At 43.9% G+C, this 26,287-nt stretch overlaps 1 protein-coding gene across 1 annotated transcript in view; it reads left to right on the forward strand.

Moving 5' to 3' along the window:
• Positions 1-211: 211 nt before the first annotated feature.
• Positions 212-26,287, forward strand: part of PTPRM (protein tyrosine phosphatase receptor type M) — a 544,564-nt gene continuing 518,488 nt past the window's right edge. The window contains exon 1 of the mRNA XM_066626178.1: positions 212-531. Within this exon, the coding sequence (XP_066482275.1) occupies positions 459-531 (73 nt within the window). The 5' untranslated portion in view covers positions 212-458. The remainder of the gene's footprint in view (positions 532-26,287) is intronic.

The raw sequence follows: 26,287 nt of genomic DNA on the forward strand, positions 1-26,287 counted from the left end.
ACTTTTTCGCCCGGTCAGCCTGCCCCGAGCGCGCGCTCGCGCGTCCCGCCGGCGTCCCCAGGAGCGAGAGCGGCGCCCAGGCAGCTTGCCTAGCGGCGCAGCGCTTGCCGCCACTCGCCCTCTAGCGGGGGAACGGCCGCGGTGTCGGCGGCTGGGCGTGACTTGGCTGCCTGCTCGCCTGCCGGGGGGACCGCGAGTCAGTGCGGGGACTGGAGCGAGGGGAGAGAGAGTTGTGCGCGAAGACGGCGCGGCGCGGGGCGGCGCGCTCGGCTCAGAGGTGGCTGCGAAGGAGCGGGCTGGCGGGAGTTCTCTTCTGACAGCGGGGACCCCTGCGCGGCGCGAGGAGCAGGCGCCCCCCCGGAAGGAAAGGGCCACGGAGGGAGCTGAGGCGCCCACTCGAGCCTCCCTCCAGCACCCGGGCAGCCGGAGGGGGGCCGTCGCCTCCCCGCGGAGGGAATATGGGCAAAGTTGGAAGTTGCCTCCTGACTTTGGCTGGACTTTGGCTGGCAGCGGCGGCGGAGACGTTCACAGGTAGGCAGAGCGGGGCCTTTCCACCCCCACCCCTCCAGTCTGGGGGAGCAAGTCCCAGGAGGACGGGCTACCGCTGCCGGGGGGGGGAAAGGGAGAGTGCGTGATCTTTCCCCTTCTTGGAGCTGTGCTGCGTGCGTGGAAGAGGAGAGGCGCCTGGAAGCGAGGAGGGAAGTTGGCTGCACGCTGGGAGAGAGGGAGGGATCCCGTTAGCTTGGCTGCCTGGTGCCAAAGTGCAGAGGAGGGGATGCTAGTGCAGAGTTGGGCCCCACTTGGAGGAGGAGAAGGGGCAGCAGAGGCGCCTTCTCCAGGGGGATCCTTCCATCCACCCCTCCAGCCCCCCAAACTTTCTTTGTGCAAGTTGGCCAGCAGTTTGGGGACAGCAGCAGGGCGGGAGGTGGTGGCGCCGTTCCCAGCGTCTGTCTCTCGTTGTGTCCCGGGTAGGGAGGGACGCCCCGTCTAGGCAGGGCGGGCGCAGGAGTCAGGGCGGCAGCAGCCGCCGCACGCTTCTGCCAAGCCGGGATCTGGCAGGCGGCATCGCTGGTGGCACTGGAGCGCGCAAGCTCCCACGAAGTTGCCGGAGAGAAACCTGGCAAGCAGCGGAACGCCTGCCTGCCTGCCTACTGCTGGCACACGCCTCCCCTCTTCCTTCCTCCTTATTGGGGGGGACCATCCAGGGTTGCCACCATCCAGGGTTGATCCTGGGCTGTGTGAAACCCCTTGAACGTGCTGCTTTGGAGCCCAATCCTTTGCATGTCTACTCAGAAGCAAGCCCCATTAGAGTCAGTGGGGCTTGCTCCCAGGAAAGTACACATAGGATTGCAACCTCGGACAACAGTTGGTCGAGCGACTAGATGCAGTGGCGCTCCAATGCCTTTCAAAGTTGGGCAGCAGGAATGGCATCGGGTCACCCTCACAGTTGCCCTGCACGGGAGGAGGCTTCCAGGGTTATAACCTGGAGGACGTGTGTGCTTGGCACTCCCTTCGCTTGTCTCATGTTCACCTCTGCCAGCAAGTGACATCAGTGACCTTTCAGACATAGCTGTTTAAGAGCCTACACATATCTACTTGGAAGTAAAGTACCATTAGTGTAAATGGGGCTTACTCCCAAGTAATGTAAAGTGTAAAGTGTGGATAGGATTGGGCTGTAAGGCTGCAATCCAAATAATACTTTCCTAAGAGTAAGCCCCATTGAATACAATGGAACTTACTTCTGAGTAGATGTATTCATAGGGATTGCACTGTAATGATACCTGGCAGGCTTTTACTCCTCACTATTGCAACTCTGGCTACAATCCTATCCACACTTTCCTGGGAGTAAGCCCAATTAACCATAATGGATTTACTTCTGAGTAGACATGCATAGGCTTGGGCTGTCTGCCCCTTGGACCTCCTCCAGTGTGCGTAACAAATCCCCCTGATTTCATGTTGTGTTTGTGTCTCTGTGAGATCAGATGTGCAAGCCCCTAATTTTGGTCTGAATTCTGGGTTGTGAAACAGTTTAGTTGGAAGGAGTGAGCAACTTCAGTTCCTCTTGTTTATGTTTTTCACATGAAGCTTGAACTATAAAAACCTGACCAAAATTGAAGACATCTGGGTTCCATGTTCTTGCATGCTTTGATCAGGAGAGGAAGCAGGACTCTGGTTGCCTGGGCTGCAGTGCACTTGGTGTTTCCTGCATTAAGTGGTGCTCAAGTGCAGCGCCCTTGTGCAACAAACTTTGGGCCTGAACGAATCTAGTCTTACTGGATTTCTTCTGTAAACATGTTCTGGTTTAATGGTTGTATGCAGTCTGTGTGTTTCTTAGATGTATTGCAGTTATGTCTGGAGGTTCATTAGAGAGAGATGAGGTTTGCCTCAGTATAAAATATAGCACTGAGAAAAACTCTACCTCCCAGCCCTTCTCTGGTTTCAATGAGGCTATATGTAGCTGTGAGTTATGAAACTTTACTCATAGTGTTATTATGGAAAGTGTCACGTCCACACTTCAATGAGCTCTCACCTTATTAGGGACAAGTCATACCTAAAGTTGCATGATACTCTTGTAACAAATGTTAAAATAAGTTTAATTTTCTGGGATCATGGATCAAATTATTAATGTTTGTGTTAGAAGCAGGCCCTAAAATTGTGTGCTTGCTTAAAACCTTTCTTTATTGCCAGTTATGTAGTTCTTAGCTGTGGTGTTAGCCTTTATAGTTGTTTGTAGTAAAATAGGATACTTACTCCATTCCTCTGAAGTATGGTTAGAACATGCAGAGCATGGAAGAGTTTATGCTGAAACACACATTGTTGTAACTAAGTGCCCAGTCCTAGCCAACTTTCCAGCACCTATGCAGCTTCAGTGCAGGAACAAATAAGGAGGCCTCTGTGACTGTCTCCTCCCACCATAGGATGCAGCACACACTCCCTTGGCATAGCTGTATATGTGCTGGAAAGTTGGATTGGGCTTTGTGACAGTGGACCAATGGTAGATAGTATTGTTGATTGGGCTTCCTAGAGCACAAACATCTGGGTCAGTTCCTGATAGATGTAACAATAACATTTGAAATGTTTCACTTTTCACTTGAATGCTTGTTGAAAATAACACTTGTCTGGAAAACTCTAAAATGTCCAGTGGTACTTGTACTTCGGGATAAGTTCATAGTGTTGTTTAAAACTTGCTCTTTCAGTGAAATAAGTAATAATTACTTGTCACACAAGTAAATTTAATTCACAATAAACCCAAACCATATTGGAGGTTTCTGACTTTTGTGTATTTGCAGCTTTCCTTTTTTTTTTTTTTTTAAGCACTAAGTCTTGATCCTTAACCAGAAGTGTTTCAGTATTGGTATTCTTCCAGTACTTTTTGGATATCTTCCTTAGGCAGTCTTTTAAAGAAAAAGCATGAGCAAGAAAACTTTTTAAGTTTTGTTTACTGCTGCTTTGAAGTGTCATACGTTTTAAATAAATCTTTGAAAATTATCATAACACTGAGGGCCCAATCCTATCCAACTTTCCAGTACCGATGCAGCCATGACAACAGGGCATGCACTGCATTCTGTGGTGGATGAGCAGTTATGGATGTCTCCTCACCACAAGGGAATGTTTGTTTCCTTATCTTGGGGCTGCCTTGCGGCAGCACAGGAAAATTAGATAGGATCAGGGCTTGAGATTTTTAATTTCAATGGTTAGCTGACAAACTTGAATTTCTGAATGTATTCATTCAAAGATATTAGAATTCCCTGAAGACTGAAGATAGTAAAACAATAGTGAGGATTTAATGAGTAAAAATAAAGCAGTGGTTTCTGTGACATTTAAACACATTTATGATCATGTTTGTGCACTTTTGTGTGTAAAAAAAAAAAAAGCTTACTACTGTATTTTGGGACTCCCTTATCTTAAACACACAAAAGTAAATTCCATTAGGACAATGAAATTTTCAGGTAAGTGCTAGCTAATCTCAGAACAGTTAATAGGCCCAACTTTTATGTTGTTATAGATTTGATTTTGAAATGGTTGCAGTTGAAAAATAGTGATTTAAAAAGTGTACAGGAACTGCAAAGTAGAATGTGGCTCTTGGGGAGAAGGGGATTGCAGTTTTTCTTTTCCCCAAGATTTTATTTCTTCAATAGGTTATGCATGCAAAACAAACTACTTCTGAAAATGATTTTGTTCAAACAGAAAAAGCTTCAAAAAAGAGATGCCAGTGACAGTTTAACTAAATGTTAGGTTTTGTATGAAATGAACGGTCTAGGTATGATGGGTCCTGTCAAATATCAGCTGCAGTGGAAGACAGAAAGTTCTAATGGAATTTGAAGATATGCATTTTTATAAAAGCCTCACTTTTCTCATAGGGTTGCATATACAAATACCTTTCAGAAGGCTTTTTTTGTTTATAACACAAACTTCTCCCAAAAAGGCCTATTATTAAGTTGCTCAGTTATTTTGTGTTGTACAAAGTGGCAAAAACATGTTGCAGTCTTGAAAGTAGTTGTTCACAATAGTTAGGTTTTCTGTCTAATTTTTCTCTGTGACTGGAATTCTCACAAAGTACATTTAGCCATTGATGGCACAGCATCTTGGCTTTTGCATTTTATTTCCACCGTCAATGATATTTATGGAGTTTCTGCAACTTGGTATAGAATTGTGTGAAATAAGCAGTTTTGGGGGAAAAAACATTACCTTTGTTTTGTATTTGACAGCCTAGGGAATCATTTGTACTATCTTTAATTTCTTTTAATGTTCATTTGCTCTCAGTGTTTCTTTTGGGGGGTTAGGGAAACATGAAAGTTGAACCAAGTCTATAAAGGAATCCAGTCACTTTCAAGATAACAACTGGAAAAGCAATAGTTTATCATAATTATAAAGATGCCTAGTTAGTAATTAAGTCATAGTGGTAGTGCTAGTACAAGTATCCTGTGTACTTGCCTGGATATGTGCCAGAACAAAGCCGTGGTCCTTAGACAGGTTGCTTTCATTTACTTTTAGTGGATAAACTGGTGCAGTGCTGCACACAGCAGTTCTAAAGGCTAAGTTGCAACTGTGCCAAGTTTAAAAATGCTTAAGCCCATCTGGTGGGGCCAAAGGTATTGGAACTGAATATCAAGGGTTGCTGATGAGATAGAGGCATGTCTGAAGGCATGTTCACAGTCCCTTTTCAAATGTCCATTTTCTAAGCATTGGGGATGATTCCCCTGTGTAACAGCTTCACTCCCCAGTGTGGTGGATGTGTCCATGTTGGGTGTCACATTTGCATAGGCACTCATGGCATAGTGCCAATATATGTAGGCACAATCTATATGCTACAGAATTGGAGTATACATATTGTACTTTTCGTTTCTGTGCACATTAGGCTGGCTCTCCGCAGTTGACCTTCTTGTGACAATGTGTGCATGGATTTCGGGTGTTCCGTGAAGCGAAGGGCTGTTACGTTGAGGGAGCTGAACCAATTAGCACAATCCCAATCCCTCTTCCAATAGAAAATGAATGCTTGCATAAGACGATGTATTAACATACACAAGAATTGCTTGATTTTTCTGCGCGTGATTAATGTACTGTACTCTTAGACTATACTGTCTACCCCCAAGAACATTTGTAATGCACATGTTCCTGGAGGTAAGCCCAACTGGGACCTTCTTTTGAGTTGACATGCTTAGTAGACATGTATGCTGTTAATGACTTCCAGCTGAATGTGAAGTGACTGCATTGAAAAGGACTGAATTGGAGGTAATGTGAAAGTTCTCTTTGTGATGACTCATTGACACATGCAAATTATCATGGGGTTGAAGATGTTTGTGTGCACCTGCCATTAATTTGCGTGTCTGATGAGGTAGACTGTTGCTTATAAAATCATCTGCCACAGTAAACTGGTTAGGTCCAAAGAACTCTGTACGAAGCATGTTGCTGCACATGGGAGTCTTGTACATGTGAATTGTCCCAAGAAATGGTTAATGCTGTCAACTTTGACATAACCATCCGCATGTTAGACAGTACAGAGGAGCCTGAATTTGGATTCTACTAAATGAGTGATGGAGGGAATCAAAGCAGCTAACATCTGATTATTTTCATTTTTTTTTTTTAAATATAGCAGTGGGGTGGTTCCCACAGCCTTTGGGGTGCTGGATGCAGGATCCATGAGAGTTGCATGTCCGGTGTTTTTTATTTCTTGTCTGCCTGTATATGATGAATGTAGTGTTGAAATCATATCAAGCTTGTCTTGTGTTACTTATTAAAAAATTAAAGATTTCTGTTCAGTCACTGATTAAAATGGCACTGTTATTATGATATATAGAAGAGAAAAATATACCCTACAGTTTATTACAAGGATATAATTATACTGAAGAATTCCTATAATGTATCTTTGGTCTCACAGCTTAGATATCAGACTATGCAAGAAAAATTATAGTGCCTTGAAATAACTCGACAAAATATATAATTTTTAAAGAAAGTGTTTAATACTGATGTAATTTGCTAGATTGACAATTACAGTGGCTGAATTGGCAATCTAGCCCCAGAACACAGAGTGCAAAATTGTTCACTCTGTCCTACAGAACAATGCAACTCTTAATAGCAGGCAGAGGGAACAGCAAATGTCCATTCCCCTATATTTTTTTTGTGTGGGAAAATGTTCCATTCTGTTGTGATGTGTGCAGCTGGCTTTCCTATTGGGAACTGAACTGAGATAAATTAACAAACTAGGCATTCCTCTAGAATTGAAGGCCCTATGGCTCCTTCTGAAATCTGCTGCTGTACTTAGTGGCTGTTGTGACACAGATTATGAAATTGTTTTGGATTTGGCCTCATAAAACAAAACAGATTATTGTGGTTGGTGATTAAGACACACAAAAAATGCCCAGGATCAATACCTGTGCACGTACAGCTTCTTTCTACATACTCAAGAATATTCCTTGGATTGCCAAAACGTAAATTGGCATGGGGAACTGAGAAAGCTAATTGAGAAACTCAAATTCATACCTAGAGTTCTCAAACAGCAGTCCCAATGCCACATTGCAAAGTGTTTTTTGTAGTGAAGGTAGGGATTTCAAAGAAGGGTAAACCCACATCTTTGGATGTGCAGAAATTCTTGGATCTTTGGTGTGATCCAACAGGACTCTTCTTATATTCTTGAGATTAAAGTGTGTATATGGATTCTATATACTGTTTCTTTAATTTACAAACTGTATTGACTTGGATTATTATTACATTTAAAACAGTAAGTCTGCAGCATGTGTCAAAACAAATGACTTTTGTGTGTTTTGGGTGAACAGATGGATGTGAAAATAAACTAATTTAACATTCTATTAGGAATTGTTCAACAACCTTTCAGTTTGTCCCACTTGATTCAGTGATAGCTTATATGCCTGATTTAGTACAAATTTAGGTGTTTTTATGCTTCCATAGTTTGGGCTAACTAAGGAATCTGTTGTTTTCATAGTTCTCACTTGCGCATTCACTAGCATTTGGATTTTGATTTCAGAGATATGATGATGTCTTTCAGCTACAGAGTTTTGTTTGCTGTGATCTACTGCCGATCACTAGGTGTAGCTGCATCTCTAAATCCACATTCCTAAATCAAGGTTGCATGCTGTAGGATTGTATAGTGGGTTTGCGAACTTGGCACATGTTAAGCTTGAAACATGAACAAGTATTAAGGCATTTGAACAATGTGAAAGCTTGATGTAATGTAAGTCATGTACCTTTTCAAAGGAAAAAAACAGTGAAAGAACAGGGACCATGCATGCCAGTGTAATAATTTATTTGCTTGCTATTTATATTTGTAGTCCGGTACTTTAGTGGTGGGTCTGACAAAGAAATAGGTACTTACAAAAATTGTTTTATATGTTTGCTAAAGACATACTGTGACATTACACTGTATGCTCTATTTTTCTACCATGTTTAACATTTTTGGGTAAAATATACTGCTAAAATATAATTGAATAAAATACTGGCAAAATGTATTTCATTAAGAAATAATTTGAAACTTTATATTCAGTTCTCTTACCTTTGTAAAGAATTATCTTTAGATTACCTGTGGGCCAAATGTTAAGGCTAGGAATTGCATGACCTAGTTGTGCTTCCCCAGAGGGACTGGACTTGTTTCTCCAGCAGGAGGTTCCCCTCCACCCCCCAGGTAACTCATTTTCAAAGTAAAGGAGTTTCAAAAAGCAGTTTGTGATATAAAAGGCTTGTTGTTGCAAGAAACAAAGTCAAGAATTCCACTCGGTATATGCAAGCCCTTGGGTACACCTAAAATATATCCTTGGAACTAGTCAGCTGCAATGTTGTAGGAGGGCTTTTTTTCCCTTGTGTGGCTGCTGTAAAATATGCTAGGAATTACATTCTTCGGTCCTGGCACAGTTCTGAATTCTCTAGAACAGACAGTCATATTCTTTTGTTTGTATCAAACAGTGAAGTAAAGGTGTTGAACCAGAAGCATATTTGGAATGTATCCAGTGTCATTATACACACAGTGACCCTTTGCCAGCTAAGAAAGGATGTGATAGATTAGGCTTTGTCCAGTGTGTCAACAGGGAGTTCCAAAGGCCGAGTTATAATTAGAGTGATAGTAGACAGAGTGAGAGTTTAAGGGCTTTGGGAAAAGACATTCACTGTAATCCCAGAAACAAATGGTCTTTTTTCTTTCCATAAAAGCAGGTTTATAAAATTGTAGTAATTGTCATATTGGAGTGTCAGGAATAGACGGTCTTAGCTTTTTTACTGCAGTGGACAGTAGAGATGAAATATCAGTATTCTGTACACACCTAAAAATATTTTCAATAAACTTCGTATCGGCAATTTAAAGAAAAGAAAATTTTTTCACATAAAACATATGCAGAATGTGTACTCTTAACTGTTCTTCAGTTCCCTTCTCTCTCTAGGTAGCCTTCTGTTCTGAAACTGCTTATATCAGCCCCTTTGCTCAGCTGGTTTGTGTGTGTTTGTGAACTCCTCCAACCTCTAGTTAACAACCAAGAGATTTCTTTGAATCCGTTGTCACATGTTGTTCTTTCAGTCCTGGGATGGGGGTTGGAATATGGTAGAAGTCTGTTCTGCTGCCCCCATACGCTCCTGGACTGGAACTGCCCCCTCCTTGCCCTCCCTCACCCTGAAGCATCCCCTCCCTGCCTCTGTCCCACATTCCTGCCACCTGCTTCGTTTCCACTCCGCAGAATACTCACCTCCACTGGCAGCTGTTGTTGGGGATGCAGCACCAGTGGACCAGCACAGGCCTTATGTGCTTTACAGCTGCGGCACCAGCAGTTAAGTATAAGATTTCACTGTCAACAACAGAGTTACACAAGGATGCAATTGAGTTATTTTTGCACTTCCGTTTTCCATGTCACTAATATTTCCTGCTGAGGAGACTAGTTTATCAATACCTTTGGCACTGTAGTTTGACACAGAAGAGTAATTACACTTCTTTTTTTGTGAAAGAAAAAGGGTTTGTGGAGGGATTCATGGAGAGATTAAAGAGAACCATTTCCACTGAGGGCCCAATCCTGTCCAGCTTTCCAGTGCCAATGCAGCTGCAATGCATCCCCAAGATAAGAGAACAAAAATTTCCTTATCTTGAGGAGGCCTCCATGACTGCCCCTCCAGTGCAGGATGCAGCACATATCTTTTTGGCATGGCTGCACTGGCATGGCATGGCACTGGAAAGTTGGTTAGGATTGGGCCCTGAGGGCACTATCCAGAGCCTGGCACGCCAGCTTACCACTGGTATGCACTGTCACAAATGTGCCCTAAGGCACATTTGCAACCCTTACTGTATGCCCAGTGCAAGCCCACACTGGGCCAGCTCTGGTTCTGAGCCCATGTTCCACTGCCTGGTGCTTGCCTGGACTGCCGGGTGGTGGTGAGTGGGGGCATGGGGGGAGGCATTCCAGGGTGGGGGAGGGCAGTGAGAGGTCAAGGAGGAGGCATGGCTGTTCTGCCAGATTCCCAGTCCAAGCGCCACCTGGAGAATTATGCCTACTTTATGCTAATTAGCTCCCCTTCCTTCCCCCCAAATGATTCTGGTTCTGCCTCGAGGCACTGCTGGACCCCACCACCACGATAACTCACCTGTTCCACCTGCAGAGGCCCTCCTTCCTCCTCTCTCCTACTAGCAGCTCCTTCCACCACTACAGCAGCATGTTGGTTCTTCACATGTTTTGGGCATGGCAGCCAAACACCAATCTCAGTGTCTCCAGTAGTTTCTGCTCCAGCAGCCTCCAAAGTCTATATTCACACAGCATTTCCAGTAGGCCATTAGTTCCTCAGTCCATCTCTTTCTTCTACTACCCACACCAAACTCTCCTTTCAATAGGTTCTTTTATGCCCGAGGGCCCTATTGCCTTCAAGTGGCTGCAACTGTGCAGCACACTCCCTGCTGAATGCCCAGGCCTTAAACTTTAAAGGGGCCGCTGCTGATACCACATCCTATCTCCTGAGGTATCTTGCACATTTCCATTACGGGGAGGAAATGGGGCAGGAGGGCATCAGGACCGTCAGAGCTCAGCTCCATCAGATCCTGAACCCTGTGTCGGGCCATATGGTCCAATGCAGGACTCTTTGATTCTGCACTGGCTCAAGAGCTGCCGCAGAATCGAATAGCCCCATTGTGGGGCTACTTCCCTTACCTGGGAGAAGGGAACAAATGTCCCCTTCCCCTGAAGAGCTGACCAGGGCTGCCTGTCACCTTTGGATGCCATGGTAGTCATTTTGGCCCTGTGGTAGCCTCATGAGCTGGGCAGCTCAGGATTGGGCTGTGAGTCTCTTGACAAACCTGCAAAAGATTGTTTATCTGGGTACAGCATTACATGTGAATGACTCTAACATTGTCTCTTTCAAAGGCTGAAGAATGGCAAACATGATTTGGCAGATACGCGAAAGCATCATTAGACATATTTTGTTTTTGCTAATGACAGTTGTGAGGTGTGTGGGGGGGGTTGGACAATTTGGATTGGGGCCATAGCATTAGGGAAGTCGAAAGCATCTAACTTTTTCCTTGTGTTGTTGTCTTGATCCAAATTGCTTCCCTGAAGCTGCTGTCAACTATGGAAGCAAAAATAGAGGCACTTGTAGCTGTCTGTTTTCCCCTGCACAGCTAATAGCAACTTCAAGGAGGGTGGTTAGGAGTGGAACTGCAGTGCAGATCTAGAGGTCAGAGCTCCCTCATTCAAATCAGCCCCGACCCCACTGACTGTTTTTAGGAACAGAAAAAGACATTGGGAGATGCTTTTAACACATATCTCACTTCATATTCAGTTTGGTGCAAAATGGCAACATTGATAAATGGATATGGCCCAGATCAAACATGCAGAAACTCACATGGAAATGAGCATTTCCCACAGAATGAGTGCACATTTGCATCCAAACCTGTGTGGGTTTCCTTATCTAATAGTGTTTTCCCATGGAATAGGCCAAATACCTTTCTCACTTTTTGTTACATGAGTTGTGAATTTTCCATGTGGTATAGGTGCAAAACACACAGGCTTGTTGATATTTGTGAGTTTATTTATTTTTCACATTTTTATACCACCTTTTCTTCAAGGAGCTTATGGTGGTGTACACAGTTCCTTTCCTCTTTTTCCTCATAACAACCCTGTGAGGTTGGTTAGGCTGAGAAAGAGTGACTGGCCCAAGATCACCCAGGAAGCTTCATGACTAAGTGGGGATTTGAACCTGGATCTTCCAGATCTGTGTCCAATTTCAGAACCACTACACCAGGGGTGAAAAACATATGGCCCGCTGAAACTCTTTGGGCAGCCCGCATGCTCAGAAGGAGCTCTGGGGCCATCCCACCCCCTCTGATCGCAGTTGGAGCACGCAACCTTCCCAGCCCTCAGAATGATGTTCTGAGGTCTCATAAGGCCTTAAAACATTACTTCCGTTTTTTTGGAAGAACCAGAAGTGACTTTTGGAGGACTTACAAGGCCTCAGAACAGCTTCCAGACACAAACAGCTCTGGTCACATTTGGAAGGGTTGGGGTGGTAGTGACCAGAGGGTGGCCCTTGGGCCACTGACCCTCAGCCAGGTATCACAAATAGAATGTGGCCCCTGGCTGAGGTGAGTTTGACACCCCTGTACTATAACATCCTGGCTGTGTTGAACTGACTCTTGGCATAGTCATCCTTTGCCAGAGCTATCTTCTCCTTGCTTTCAACAACAACAACAACAACAACAGTATTTATATACCGCTTTTCAACAAAAAGTTCACAAAGCGGTTTACAGAGAAAATCAAGTATCTAATGGCTCCCTGTCCCAAAAGGGCTCACAATCTAAAAAGATGCAACACCAGCAGACAGCCACTAGAAAAGACACTGCTGGGGTGAGGTGGGCCAGTTACTCTCCCCCTGCTAAATAAAAGAGGAGCACCCACTTGAAAAAGTGCCTCTTAACCAGTTAGCCCTTAAAGGGCTGTTGTTTCCACTCTCTTGCTTCTGGCAGGTAGGCACAACCACAGCAAAAGTCACTTTTGCTTGGTCTTCTGCTGTATGACTCTTATTTGGTTCTGGGGGGGGTGGAAATGGGAGGGGGAAGCCCCCCCTTTGTAACAGCCAATTGAGCCAATATCAGCCAACAGTCAATGTCAGTGCTTTGATCATCTTCCTGCTGAAGATAGAAGCAGAGGAGGTACCGTGGGTGCCACCTTTCAGATTGTCCTATGATTCCTACTGAGAAGTAAGTCCTACTGTGTTCAGTGGGATTTACTTCCAAGGAAGGTGTATTGGCATGGCTCAACTTGAATGGGGGCTGCTGCTATCTTAGTCTTCTTTCTCGCTTTTAGTTGTCCTAAAGGGAATGCATGGCCCCCTTCCTCTACCCCCCTCCCCCAATTCCAACCACAGAGCAAGAGAGAGGCAGGGCCCTTTTTTCCCCCCAAGCAGCCCTCAGTGCATGGTTGGCAACCTTCAGTCTCGAAAGACTATGGTATAAGCCTACAGCACCCAGTATTCCCAGGCGTTCTCCCATCCAAGTACTAACCAGGCCTGACCCTGCTTAGCTTCCGAGATCAGACATGCTGGCATGGAAATCTCTTGCAGGACAGGATCAGGAAGTTTAAAGAGCAAAACCTCAGGGATAAGCACCTGCTCTTTTCAAGTGCTGCTAGGATACATGCAGAAGTCTGTCAAAGTGTGATTGACAATGCCAGAATGCTTCTGCCAGGATTTGGCCTATATACTAGAAAGAAATGAGAAATACAGCTGTCTGTGATTCACTGTTGGGGTAATCTGCCCTTTACAACCAATTAAGCAATCAATTGATTTTTAGTTAACACCACAGTTGTTCAGTTAATTATTGCTTTGTTATTTGTTGCTTAACTTAAAAAAAATCCTTTCACATGCTTTTGGTTGAGCCCCAAGTGCATCGGTTCTCAAACTGTCAGGGAGAGTTTGAACTGCTGTAAGTGTGTGCAGTGGTGGGGAAAGGCAGCAATGTGACCTGCTGGATTGCACCACTTTGGAGGGGGTGCAGGGACTTGCTGCCACTTACCAGAGTCTGCAGCAGCCTCCTGGAGGTGTGGGGAGCCCCCATGCCAGCCTCCGCAGGCCTCCTCACCTCCTCACCCTTGAAATTGTGATTACAACCACTTCTGGTTTTGCGTCCGCAAAACCAAAAGTGGTCACGATTGCAATTTTGAAGGTCTCCATGTGTTGGGGAGCCCTGTGGAGGCTGGCACAGGGGCCCTCCACACTTCCAGGAGGCTTCTGCAGGCTCTGGTAAGTGGTATCAAGCCCCTGAGTCACTCCAAAGCAGTGCAATCCAGTGGGTCGCGTTGCTGCCTTTCCCTCTCCTTCTTTGCTTCCTTAAGGGGGCAAAGAACAGGGGTTTGTGGCTGGGGCGTTGTGACTGCCCAAGTGTGTTTTGTGATGGTAAAAACTTGGCACAAGCCACACACATCTGATCTTGTCCCCCTTTCCCAGCTTGGACCTGGCCCCAGATATTTAATGCCAACAGTTAAACTGGTATAGGCCTGGGGAGACCCTTTAGGGACAAGGCAGCCTATGGAGAGGTAAGTAAAAATTGTCTTTACTTTCATCTCCTGGGCTGCCTGGTCCTCAACTGGCCCATAGCATCCACTGCATGCTGTGTCAGTGGCAGCTGCTATTTCTGTGCCGGCTGGCTATTAGTAAGATGCTGCCTTTGTTGCCAAGAGGCAATTACTGCTTGCAGCTCTTTCATTCTGAAGGTTTGAGCTTCAGGTGCACCTGGCTTAAGTGAGTTGGGAGGCAATATGGCCCTTCCTCATTTTGTCTGTGAGTGTTTGATAATCCTGGTTATCCTCAATGATGAGCAACTCTGTGTTAGAGTACAGTAGACAGAATGAATCATCCAATCTGACCCCCACTGGCCTACACGATGCAGCCACAGAGTATGTGCTGAATGCTGGGGGGGAAGCATCTTTTTTTTTTTTTTTTTTTACTTACCTCCCCATAAATCACTTGGTCACCAGTGGGTCTCCTTGGACCTACATCAGCTATTTAGTTGGCATAAGTCTGAGGAGCTGCACAGTGTGTGTTGGGCCAGGAAAAGGGAGATAGGAGCTTGGTGTGTACCGCTGCTACTGAGATCCTCTCTTTCTTGCCCCCAAGTTTGGCCTGGCCCCTACTCTGATCCTCCCTGAACCACCCCTGCCGCCACCTCACCTGATCTGGCATGTGCTGGATAAGCCACTGGTGCATGCTTGATGCCTCTCTGCATTGGCAGCCCCAAAGTGTGTGACAGCAGCTTGGCTTTTACGGTGTTGGACTAGGATTTACTGAATAGGATTGTAAGAGTTGGCCCAAAGACAAAAAAGGCCTTCATTCCCTTTGGTTTTCTAATTTTTCATTCATATGAAAATAATCTAGTAAAAATAAATAGAAAATACTGTAGTTCTGGGACTCCGGCAGTGCCTGCTAGTAAGTTTAAAAAAAACAAAAACCCTCACGTCTGTGGCAGCAGCACAATCCTGGGAATCATGTTGCTGCCATAGCCCATTTCCCCCACACTTATGGAGCTCCGATTACCCTGAAAGAAGTTTAGGAAGCACTGTACTACATGCATTGGGGCCAAGCATGTTATCAACTGATCTGTCTATCTTAGAAGTGCATCACCTTTGATTCTTTTCAGAGATTGTCAGCTATTACTTGGCAAGCCAGTTTAGTCAGGAGAGAATATCATATTCCAGGGCAGCTCCCTGTCATGCACCCTGTTAATATATCAAGACTCATTGATGAAATTCCCTCTGTGAACTTGCTGACCTTAACAGTGGGAAAAGGGTGCCATTCACAGATAAAGTAGGGCTTTGACATAACCATAGAGAACTCTTTAAGTATGTAGAAAAATATTCCTTTTTGGGGGGAGGGGGGGAGACAAAAACATATTCTAAATGAGAATGTGTAAAGACCTCCACAAGGAGCATACTGTTAGAAAATCGTGAAAGCCCTGACAGTGATAAAAGTAAGAGGAGAAATTCTACTATTTTACTTCAGCAAGGAAAAAGAGGAACTTTCTCAGATGACATAAAGAGGTGGAAATATAATCCTCCCCTCACTGTCCTGCTCATGTTTAGTGCTTCCTGCATCAATCTGTAGCTTTTTATTTGGGAACTGTTTTGAAGCCAGCCCCCGAGTTTCCCTTTACAGGTGTATTCTAACCCTCAGTTTAGGGAGGACTATACAGCATCAGCTTGTGTTTTGTTTTATTTTGTTTTTTTTTTTAATGTCACCCTTACTCAGGTTTGGGAGCTGTCCTCTTCATCTGCTCCACATCATAGCCTTCCTCTTACCCAGTGGTTCAGGGAAGAAGAGGGACTGAACCCCCATCTCCTGGGTTCCCAATAACCTCCAACTTGTGCAGTTTCTAAAACGAGCACATGTTTTAGCCTTCATATGCATAAAGAGAAGATGTAGATTAATTGCCTTTGGTCATTTCCTATTATTACAACAGGATTCTTAAAGTTCCTAATTGCTTTCTGTTGGAGAGGCTAGTAGTGTTTATGTTCTTATTTACAGAACATAAAGAAAGGGTCACAGCTCTGAAGAATGTCTTATTCGGCAGGCCTGGTGTGTAGCATGATTCTTTACCTAGGTTCCTTAGCTTCTATTACACAGACTCCACAATGAAAACAAGAGGGAGAAAGGTTGTACTTTTATTAAAACTGGTTCTGCCTCCTTTGCCTTTAAGGAAAGACCATCAGAAAGAAGTGTGTCACCTTTCTTTGAAAGTGTGACCTTTCTTTGAAAAGGTCAACAGGCATGTGGATGCAGGAGAACCCGTGGACATTATATATCTGAACTTTCAGAAAGTGTTCGACACGGTCCCTCACGAAAGGCTACTGAGAAAACTCTATAGTCAGGGAATTAGAGGGCAGGTCCTCTCATGGATTGGGAACTGGTTGAAGACCAGGAAACAGAGAGTGGGTGCCAATGGACAATTTTCACAATGGAGAGAAGTGAAAAGCGGTGTGCCCCAAGGATCTGTCCTGGGACTGGGACTTTTCAACCTCTTCATAAATGACCTGGAGACAGGGTTGAGCAGTGAGGTGGCTAAGTTGCAGATGACACCAAGCTTTTCCGAGTGTTGAAGACTAGAAGCTATTGTGAGGAGCTCCAGAAGCATCTCTCCAAACTGGCAGAATGGGCAGCAAAATGGCAGATGCATTTCAATGTAAGTAAGTGTAAAGTCATGCACACTGGGGCAAAAAATCAAAACCACATATAGGCTGATGGGTTCTGAGCTGTCTGTGACAGATCAGGAGAGGGATCTTGGGGTGGTGGTGGACAGGTCGATGTCCACCATGTCAACCCAATGTGCAGCGGCAGTGAAGAAGGCCAATTCTATGCTTGGGATCATTAGAAAAGGTATTGAGAACAAAACAGCTAATATTATAATGCCGTTGTATAAATCGATGGTAAGGCCACACGTGGAGTATTGTGTCCAGTTCTGGTCACCTCATCTCAAAAAGGACATAGTGGAAATGGAAAAGGTGCAAAAGAGAGCAACTAAAATGATTACTGGGCTGGGGTACCTTCCTTGTGAGGAAAGGCTACGGCGTTTGGGCCTCTTCAGCCTAGAAAAGAGGCGCTTGAGGGGGGACATGATTGAGACATACAAAATCATGCATGGGATGGACAGAGAGACGCTCTTTACACTTTCACATAACACCAGATCCAGAGGACATCCACTAAAATTTAGTGTTGGGCGGGTTAGAACAGACAAAAGAAAATATTTCTTTACTCAGCATGTGGTCGGTCTGTGGAAGTCCTTGCCACAGGATGTGGTGACGCCATCTGGCCTGGATGCCTTTAAAAGGAGATTGGACAAGTTTCTGGAGGAAAAATGCATTACAGGTTACAAGCCATAATGGGTAAATGCAACCTCCTGATTTTAGAAATGGGCTACGTCAGAATGCCAGATGCAAGGGAGGGCAACAGGATGCAGGTCTCTTGTTGTCTTGTGTGCTCCCTGAGGCATTTGGAGGGCCACTGTGAGATTCAGGAAGCTGAACTAGATGCGCCTATGGCCTGATCCAGCGGGGCTGTTCACTTAAAGCTTTTTCCACTAAGTCTCTGAGTCAGAGAAGCTTTGGTAGGTTTCTGTATCACAGGCTGTTCTTAAGCCGCAACAGTCAAGTCAGTAAAAAGGATGGCAATCCTAATAAGGTAATCTTCACTCACCCATCACAACTGAATGATATCAAACTTATCATACAGGTCATTGGAACAAAAATCTGTATGCTATTTGCGGAGAAGTTAAACTATTGAACACATCTTTTTTACATTTACAGACAGTACAGTGGCCCATCAAAGATAGGTCATCACCCCTTCTTTGTTTGGCACACGGAGCACTGCTAATGTGTGTTGGAAGAAGCCAAGCATATTGACCTGTATTGATGATTCCCCTCCCCCCAGCATCCATTCAATGCAGTAATAGTTTTTGTGTTACAATGCAGGAAATTGTAAAATATTGTGTATTAAACCATGGTATAAACACAATGGTATATACAACCATAATATATTTGGGTGCCCTAATAGGTGTTCCTGAAGTCCTCTGTTGTCCTTAGAATTTCTGTTTACTAACTAGAGTATGAGAATCTTAATACAGTCTTGGCTTATTACAGAAACCTACTACTTTTTTCTGATGGGGGAGAATCAAGAAGCTGATGATGGACTGGTAGCAGAGATGCTTGCATGCTTTTCTGCAGCCTACATTTTAATTCAATTTATTATAAAAAGATTTTTTTAAAAAGATTTTTAAAAGCTATTTTCTGAGATTAGAGTAAAACTTGGGTCTTCTAAACATGATTGCAGTTAGGAAGCTCCTTCCTTTTAGAGAGAGCATTTTCACTTCAGCAGACCCCATGAAAAATTGCTTCACTTGTTACACTGTCGTTTGTAAAAGTGCAGTTCTGTATGTACTCGGATACAGTGATTTGGATACTGTTTAGCAGTGGTTTCACTAGGGGGTCACGGGTTACACCGGGTGACACATACAGGGGTGTGTGACACCACTATTAGCCAAAATGGTTAAAATCTTGGTATTTTCAAATAATACTATCATGTTATACTATATAACTTGATGCATAATTTAATGTGGAATGCAATTTAACAAACCTTGTTAAAATAGCTCTATTCTATCAAAAGTACGTATAGTAAAAAAAACCAGGGAGGGGTGGGGCAATGGTGCCTCACCTCGCAGACCGCAGGGAGCATTGCCCCACTCACTGTGTGGGAGGAAGTCTGTCATGGGGGTGATGCTGGCCTCCTGTACCAAGTGACACAAACTGTAGTGATGCTACTGCTGTTTAGTCCTCTCTTTTATGCTCTTAGTTGTCTGCTACTTTCTACTGTTCATGCTTCTGTACAAACATGCATTTGCAGCTTTACCTTGTGAAGAGTATTAGAAAAAGATTTAGCAGCTGAATGTAAAAGGGCAGTGCCTGGGCCAGTAGCAGTTCTATAGTCCAGTGGTTCTCAAATTTTTAGCACTGGGACACACTTTTTAGAATGAGAATCTGTCAGGACCCACTGGAAGTGATGTCATGATCAGAAGTGACATCATCAAGCAGGAAAATTTAACAATCCTAGGCTGCAATCCTACTCACACTTACCCAGGAGTAAGTCCCATTAACTATCATTGTTAACATAGTAGCCTCTTAAAAGTACATTTCCCCAAATGCTGTCACCTACCATGGTAGCATCAAGTCTAATATAGTAAACATGGAATGAATGGGGTCACACCGGAAATTGACTCATGTTCCACCTAGTGGGTCCCAACCCACAGTTTGAGAAATACTGCTATAATCCACTCTACAATTAAGGGTCAGTTGGATATCACTGTGAAGGGGTCTCCACTTGCTGACTGCAGAGTGGAGAGGAAAAAGTGTGCTTCAGGCCCCCCCCCTCCAGTTAGGGCTACGAGTGCTGTGCAGATTTGTCTTATCAAAGTTTTGAAACTATTTAGATACTTTGTATCATCCATAGTTACCAAGTGCAGGCAAAGGAATTGATAGTGAGATGAACCAGTTTAGAATGGATTTTGTTATATTCTTCCCAGTGTTTTTGTTTGTTTTTATTATACTGCTGAGTATTTTGAACTTTAAAATAAAGTGGAAGAGAGTTGGAGTTAAAGTTAAGGTTGTTTGTTTTCCCAAATGCCTTCTGAAGTGCTTTCTATGAATAGCCATTAGGAGCAATTTAAACATTACTATTTTATATGTAGAAGGTAAGCTAAGTTAGGGCCCAATCCTACCCAACTTTCCAGCTCTGGTGCAGCCGCAATGCAGCCCAGAGGTAAGGGAACAAATGTTCCCGTACCTTGAGGAGGCCTATGTGATTGTCCCTCCACCACAGGATGCAACACACGCCCCAATGATATAGCTGCACAGGCCCTGGACAATTGGATAGGATTGGGCTCTTAATCCTTTCACAACTTTCCCTAACAAAATATAAAAATTGGATAAATGCATGATCGAAAAGTACAACCATCAAGTTTGCCTTCTGTTTCTGTGCTGTACTGTGCTAACTGTTCTCATCCTAATTATTTCAAAATAAACAGCTCCAAGGGCGGTGTGATAAATTCCTGAATTGCTTTGTGCCATCTAACTGAGTCTAGTGCTGTAAATATTTCTCACTTTCTTTGCATGTTAGGAGTGAAACTTTTACAGATTGGTACGCAATGGAACTGAATAAAATGTTCCAGCAAATGGATATAGGGCCCTCTCCTGTGAGCATGAAAAAGCACTGTAAAACCCAGTGACTTTGTAGACTCTCAGCATTTTGGTGAACTGTCAGGGCTGCATTTAGACTTTGAAAGGACGGAGAAGCAAGGCAATGCAGTTTATTCCAAGAAGAGAGAGCTACTGTCAAATTTAAAAATTGCTTCAGTACATCGTTATCACTTAAACACATGTAGCTTCTAGGAGAAGGCTCTTAGTAATACGCGTTGATATAAATGCACCGTGAGTCTTGCTGTATATTTGGTCTCAGTAAATTGGAGGAACAACAACACAAAACCGAAAGCTTCGTTCATGGCTTTCGCTTACAGTTAATAAAACATGGGTGCTTTAAAATGGTTCTTTAGTTAACAAACTATCACTGTAAATTATGTATGTCACCAATATCTCAGAAAAGTTTGCTATCTTGCTAATTGTTTATGTTGTGTTTTTTCCTGAATGAGAGTGCGTTTTTTTCCCCCCAAAATTTCAGTTAGAATTATTCTAGAGATGTTAGGTAAGTGAAAAGAGAATTTGTGATGGAGCAGATAATTGTACAAAATTGACTACTTAGTGACTAATTACCAGTACAGTGATTTTGTTGCCCTCTTTCTTTGTCCCCTAATTGGATTAATATTAATAAATGCTATTCGTTTCTGGAGAACAGCAGAACGTAATAATTTTATAGACATGTATAATACAAATATCTAAAGAATTAACATAATAAATAATTATTGGTTCCAGGGGTTTTGTTCTTAAGATAATAAAATGTTAAAAAGCAAGCCGCTTGAGTAGAAAGTAATTGCACTGACAAGCACCACACAGCCAGCATTCACAATAAAGTAAACCTTCCTTCAATGTCAACCTGATTTGCCATGCACATAAATGCTTCCTCACATTATGGAAATGTGCTTTTTCTATCAACAGAAAAGAATAAAACTTCAGGCATCTAATTAATCTTGTCTGACATTTGATTTCATACCCAGGTTAAAGGCAAGAGGCAGGTAGGTCTTTTTTTCCTTCCATGTGTATGACCACAGGCAAATCTCTCCATTAATGTCAAACTGCATCTGTGTGTCTCCGCATTGCTGCCACATGTCAGTCATTAATGCATTAGTGGTACTTGTATTCAATTCATATGCATCGGTTTTCCTGTCCAGAGGGCTCAGCAGAGAGGGAAATGCAAACTGCAGTTATACATCACAGACATTTCACCTTGACCCATCCCATAAAAAGGTGTTTTTTTTCTGAATAAAAGTTGGATCAGGAATGATCATCTGCAACAAAGGGAATTTTTACTCTAAGGAATCTTTGTTCGTAAGTTAAGTTTTCTAGAGTTGTAAGTTGCGAAGATACTGTTCAAGGAAGAGTCAGTTCTGCATTGAACCTTTATATATCTGGCTGTGAGGCCTCTCTGACCCCACCTCTTCTTGAAGTGTTCTATGAGCTTTCTTTTTTCAGCATTAAAGCCTCCTCTTTGCTGGAGTAGTTTCTTAACAGACCAGCCAGATGTGCACTGAGTCATCTAGCCGTCAGCTCACTGCAAGTCCTGCATTTGTCATTTTTGATGTTGAAAGGGTGAGTCTGGGGTCTGGCTGTGGACAAATAGCAGCACTTGGGCATAAAAGATGCAGCCACTGTATCCGAAGCTTTCAGATCCTTCTTAGGGACTTATCTTCTCTGCCCAAGACATCCAGAATCCTATAAGATGAGCTTGTAGCTCATTCATGGGCATGCTTGCATCAAAATCACATGGTGTTCTTTTTTGGGGGGGGGGGGAGTTGTGACAATTCCATTGAAATGATTCTCCCTCTCATACTGAAAGGGAAAGGGAAATAGATGGTTACCATAAAACTGGCTTTTTCAGGGCAGTAAAAAAAAAAGTTGTTTCTGAAGTGTATGCTGTCAGCAAAGTGAGTATTTATAACTAATTTTTTCTTGCCTCCAGTGTCTTCTAAGAATATTTATATGCTGCTTTTCAACAAAAAAAGTTCAGAAAGCAGTTTGCATTGGTAAATAAACAGATTCCCAAAGGGGCTCACAACCTTAAAAAATGCAAAACAAATCTCACATGTACATCCCTCCCCAGCAAACAGTAGCTGGAAAAGACATTATGCCGGAATGTTTCATTTTGTTATTGCTGACGGGTAAGAATCTTCTGCATATGCATTCCTAGTGCTTTGGTGTTAGGGCCCAGAAGGATCAGAGCCAATGCCGAGGTCCAGAGCAATTATGGTTCTAGTCCAAAAGCAGCAAGTGTGTGTCCAGATGCAGGCAACATAGTCCTAGACAGGAAGATGGTCAGAATAGGTAGATGAGAAACAGAGGGATTGTTAATAGAATGTTAGAGTGGGAAGTGGTCATGGAGGTCATCTAGGTCACCATTAAGAAGGTTGCCGTTCTTAATGCAGGCAACTACTGCAGTACCACTGAAAAGGTGGCTGTCTAGCCTCTTCTTGAAAATATCCTGAGAGAGAGAGCACCCACTGCTGCACTGACTCTCCCAGTGCCAGACAGCTATTATATTTATCTCATCTAAACCTATTTCACTATAGTTTTAAATCCATATGTTCATGTTCTCAGGAGCCATTGAGAACAGGGACAACCTTAAGAGCTGCAGGGCCCAAATGGAAACATTTTGTGCAGGGCCCCCTTAGCCCTGCACAGGAAAAGAAAACACTTTTAATGAAGAAATTTAAAGTTGAATTATTTTTTTTTGGTATTGTTGTACATGCTGCATGACTGGAGCATGACTATGATGATGAGGCTATGGGGGTGAGTCTCATAATGAGCTCCTGCACTTCAAACTTTACCACCATACCACTGGTTAGAGATGATATCAGAAACTCCAAGAGCAGTCAAGAATTCAGTTAAAATTAGTTTGTAAAACTGTCTTATTCTCAGAAACATAGTAGTTGGCAACCTTCAGTCTCGAGAGACTATGGTATCGCACTCTGAATGGTGGTTCTGGAACAGCGTCTAGTGTGGCTGAAAAGGCCGATTCGGGAGTGACAATCCCTTCCACACTGGGAGCAAGTGCAGTCTGTCCCTGGTCTGTCTCCCTGGCTATGGGCCTTCCTTCTTTGCCTCTTAGCCTCAGACTGTTGGCCAAGTGTCTCTTCAAACTGGGAAAGGCCATGCTGCACAGCCTGCCTCCAAGCGGGCCGCTCAGAGGCCAGGGTTTCCCAGAAACATACATGCACACATTATATGCGTATATGTGAACTGATGAGGGTGGTAAACTGATTAGAACCTGCCCCAAGTCAGTCCGCTGTCTTCTTGCAGCAGGTGGAGCCACTCTGATACGTGATTTAGTCCTCTTCCTTCTTACCAACATCAAGAAAGAGGAGGACTAGAGTGGTGCTGGAGGGTAAGGGGGGGGAAAGGTGTCATAGTTGCCTCCATCACTTCTTCCTTGCTGTTGGTGCCTGCTCAGCAGCAGTCAAGTTAGGGAGAGGTGGGTCACAGTGATCCTGTCCTTTACCTAACCTTCCATGCTATCTCCTTGCTCATCCTCTAAATAGGGCTTATTTGAAATGAACAGCAGGAGCGGAGTGTTAGGCTCTTCCTGTTCACACATGCAAAGGATGAGCAAAGAGACAGTATAGAGGGGGGTGTAGGGGGCAGAGTTCTCATGCCCCATCTCTGTCTGCTTAGTTGCATCCAGGTGGGCAGAGACAGCAAGGAAGAGGTGATGGCGGTAATCACAACACTTGCTTTCCTCCTGGAGGGAGAAGGGGGCTGCCACTGTCCAGAAGAGAAGACAAGGAAGTTCAGTGGGGAGAACATGGTGGCGTGCAGAAGCAGGGGATGGCAGGGGCACTTATGCCCCAGCTCACTTGGGCTTAAGCCATGTCTTGAGTGTGGGCAATAACCATGAAGGAGCAGTGTAACATATAAGGCATTTGAGGAGTCCTAATCAGTAATTGCTACACACAGAGATAACACTTTTTAAATAGATGTTCTTAGGTCAGCAACTGGTAGACTCAATAACAAATCTGACCCACTAAGCCAGGGGTGTCAAACTCATTTCATACAGAGGGCTGAATAGCATTCATGATGCGGGCTGGAAGTGATGTCATTATGCAGGAAGTGATGTCACTAAAAAGGTAATAACAAAAAATAAGCACCTTTTCTCACTTAGAATTCATTTGCTTCAAATGACAGAAGAGGAAATATCAAATCCTGATTGTATTTCAAGATATGGGAGAGCACAATTTTCATGTGGGCTGCCCTTTCAGCATTAACACCTCAGCATTGCTCAGCAGTTGGGAGCCTGAGGGTCAGATAAAAAGCTTCCATGGGCCATGTCCGGCCCCCGGGCCTTATGTGTGACACCCCTACACTAAGCTGTATCAAATACTCCCCCTTGCCAACTCAGAGCTAAGAAGGGTGTGTGCAGAGAGCTGTAACTGCGGTCATGGAGCATGCCAGCAATTTTTTTGGGTGGGTCAGGGCCTTCATCCATCCCTTTGTGTGCTCCTTCAGGAAAAAACTAACCATGACTCTAACATCTTCTGGTAACAGTGGAAGACTGTTGTGTTGGAATTAAATAAGCAAGGAAGCTGTTCCATCTTATATTTAACAATATGCCCCAAATTTCTGGGAAACAGCAAGATACAATTTGCTTATTGGAATTTAAGAGCACATGATACATTCAAAAAAAATAAATCATAGTATTACTGAATCAGAAGGGCCCAAAAATAACCTAGTGCAATCATCTGAAGAGAATCCAAAGTCTTAACCCAAACACCAATGCATTAACAGTCATACACCACAAGAAAACGTGGAAAGATTTCTAGGCAGTCTGGCTAAGGGCGCTGTCCTAACCCACTTTCCTGCACCGACATAAGGGCAATGCCCTTACTTTGAGGAAGCCTCCATGAGTGCCACCCAACTGCAGGAGGCAGCACATGTTCCATTGGCGCAGCTATGCCAGTGCTGGAAAGTTGGTTAGGATTTGGGCCTAAGTGGTCCAGACAGGTTCTGAACAGAAGAGCAACAAAAGGACCAGAAACTTTTTACAGGAAGTCTGCAAGAAACTAATCACCCACCCATGCTGTGACTTCTGAAGAAAACATACAAAGCAGTGGTTCCCAACCTTTAGAAGCTTATTGACCACTGAGGCAAAAATCAGAATTGTCATGGACCACATGAAGCTGTATGTGGTCTGATTTCCACCCTCTCTGGTGGTCCGTCTCCCAAGCACTCGCCATGGACTGTCAAAAAGGATGGAGAATGGACCTCCAGCAGTCACAGATGACACTTCTGTGGCTGTGGGCAGTCCATTCTCTACCCTCTTTGGTGATCCATAGAAGATTGCTTGCTCAGCAAAATACTGGAAGTGATTGAAGGTGAATTTTCCCCCCAAGATCTTGCAGACCACTTCTCAGGGTCTCGTGGACCACCTATTGTCCATGGACCACAGTTTGGGAACCAGTGATCTAAAGCAGGGGTCTCCAGATCCCGGCCCGGGGTCCAGATGTGGCCTGCAGCAAGGCTCTATCTGGCCCGCGGCCAGCCTTTGTTCCCCTGAGAGCATCTGGCCCAGTTGACCAACACAACCAGCGTTGTGCTTGTGGGGTGAATGAGCGTCCATTTAAGTGTGTGCTTTATTTCTTGGGCTGTGTTTGTGCTTGGAGAAGTCCTGGACATTTGAGCCCATTCATTTATTCATTCATCCAAGTTCTATCTCTAATGCATTTATTTAAATTTTATATTTAATTTTTTTTTCCAGCCCTCGACCCTGTGCCAGTTATTTGATGCGGCCCTTCAGCCAAAAAGTTTAGAGACCAGACCCCTGATCTAAAGCAAGCAGATGCATAATAAACTTTTTTTTATTCAATCCAATTACCATAAGCTTTATCTCAGACAATTTGAGCTATGGTACTCTCAAATACTTGTGAGAGGGTTGCAAGACAAAATCTCAGAAAGAAAAAAAAAATATTCCAGTATAACATCTTACTTCTTTTCAACCATCAGATGAAAAGTCATTGCATAATATCCCTGTTCCATGCCTCCTGCCTTAGAACAGTCTCCTACTGTTAAGGCTTCCTTAGCAATGAGGAGGTTGCAGAAAGCCTGTGGTTGTCAAG

This window comes from Tiliqua scincoides, chromosome 4, assembly GCF_035046505.1.
Source record: "Tiliqua scincoides isolate rTilSci1 chromosome 4, rTilSci1.hap2, whole genome shotgun sequence".
In the NCBI taxonomy this organism is placed as follows: domain Eukaryota; kingdom Metazoa; phylum Chordata; class Lepidosauria; order Squamata; family Scincidae; genus Tiliqua; species Tiliqua scincoides.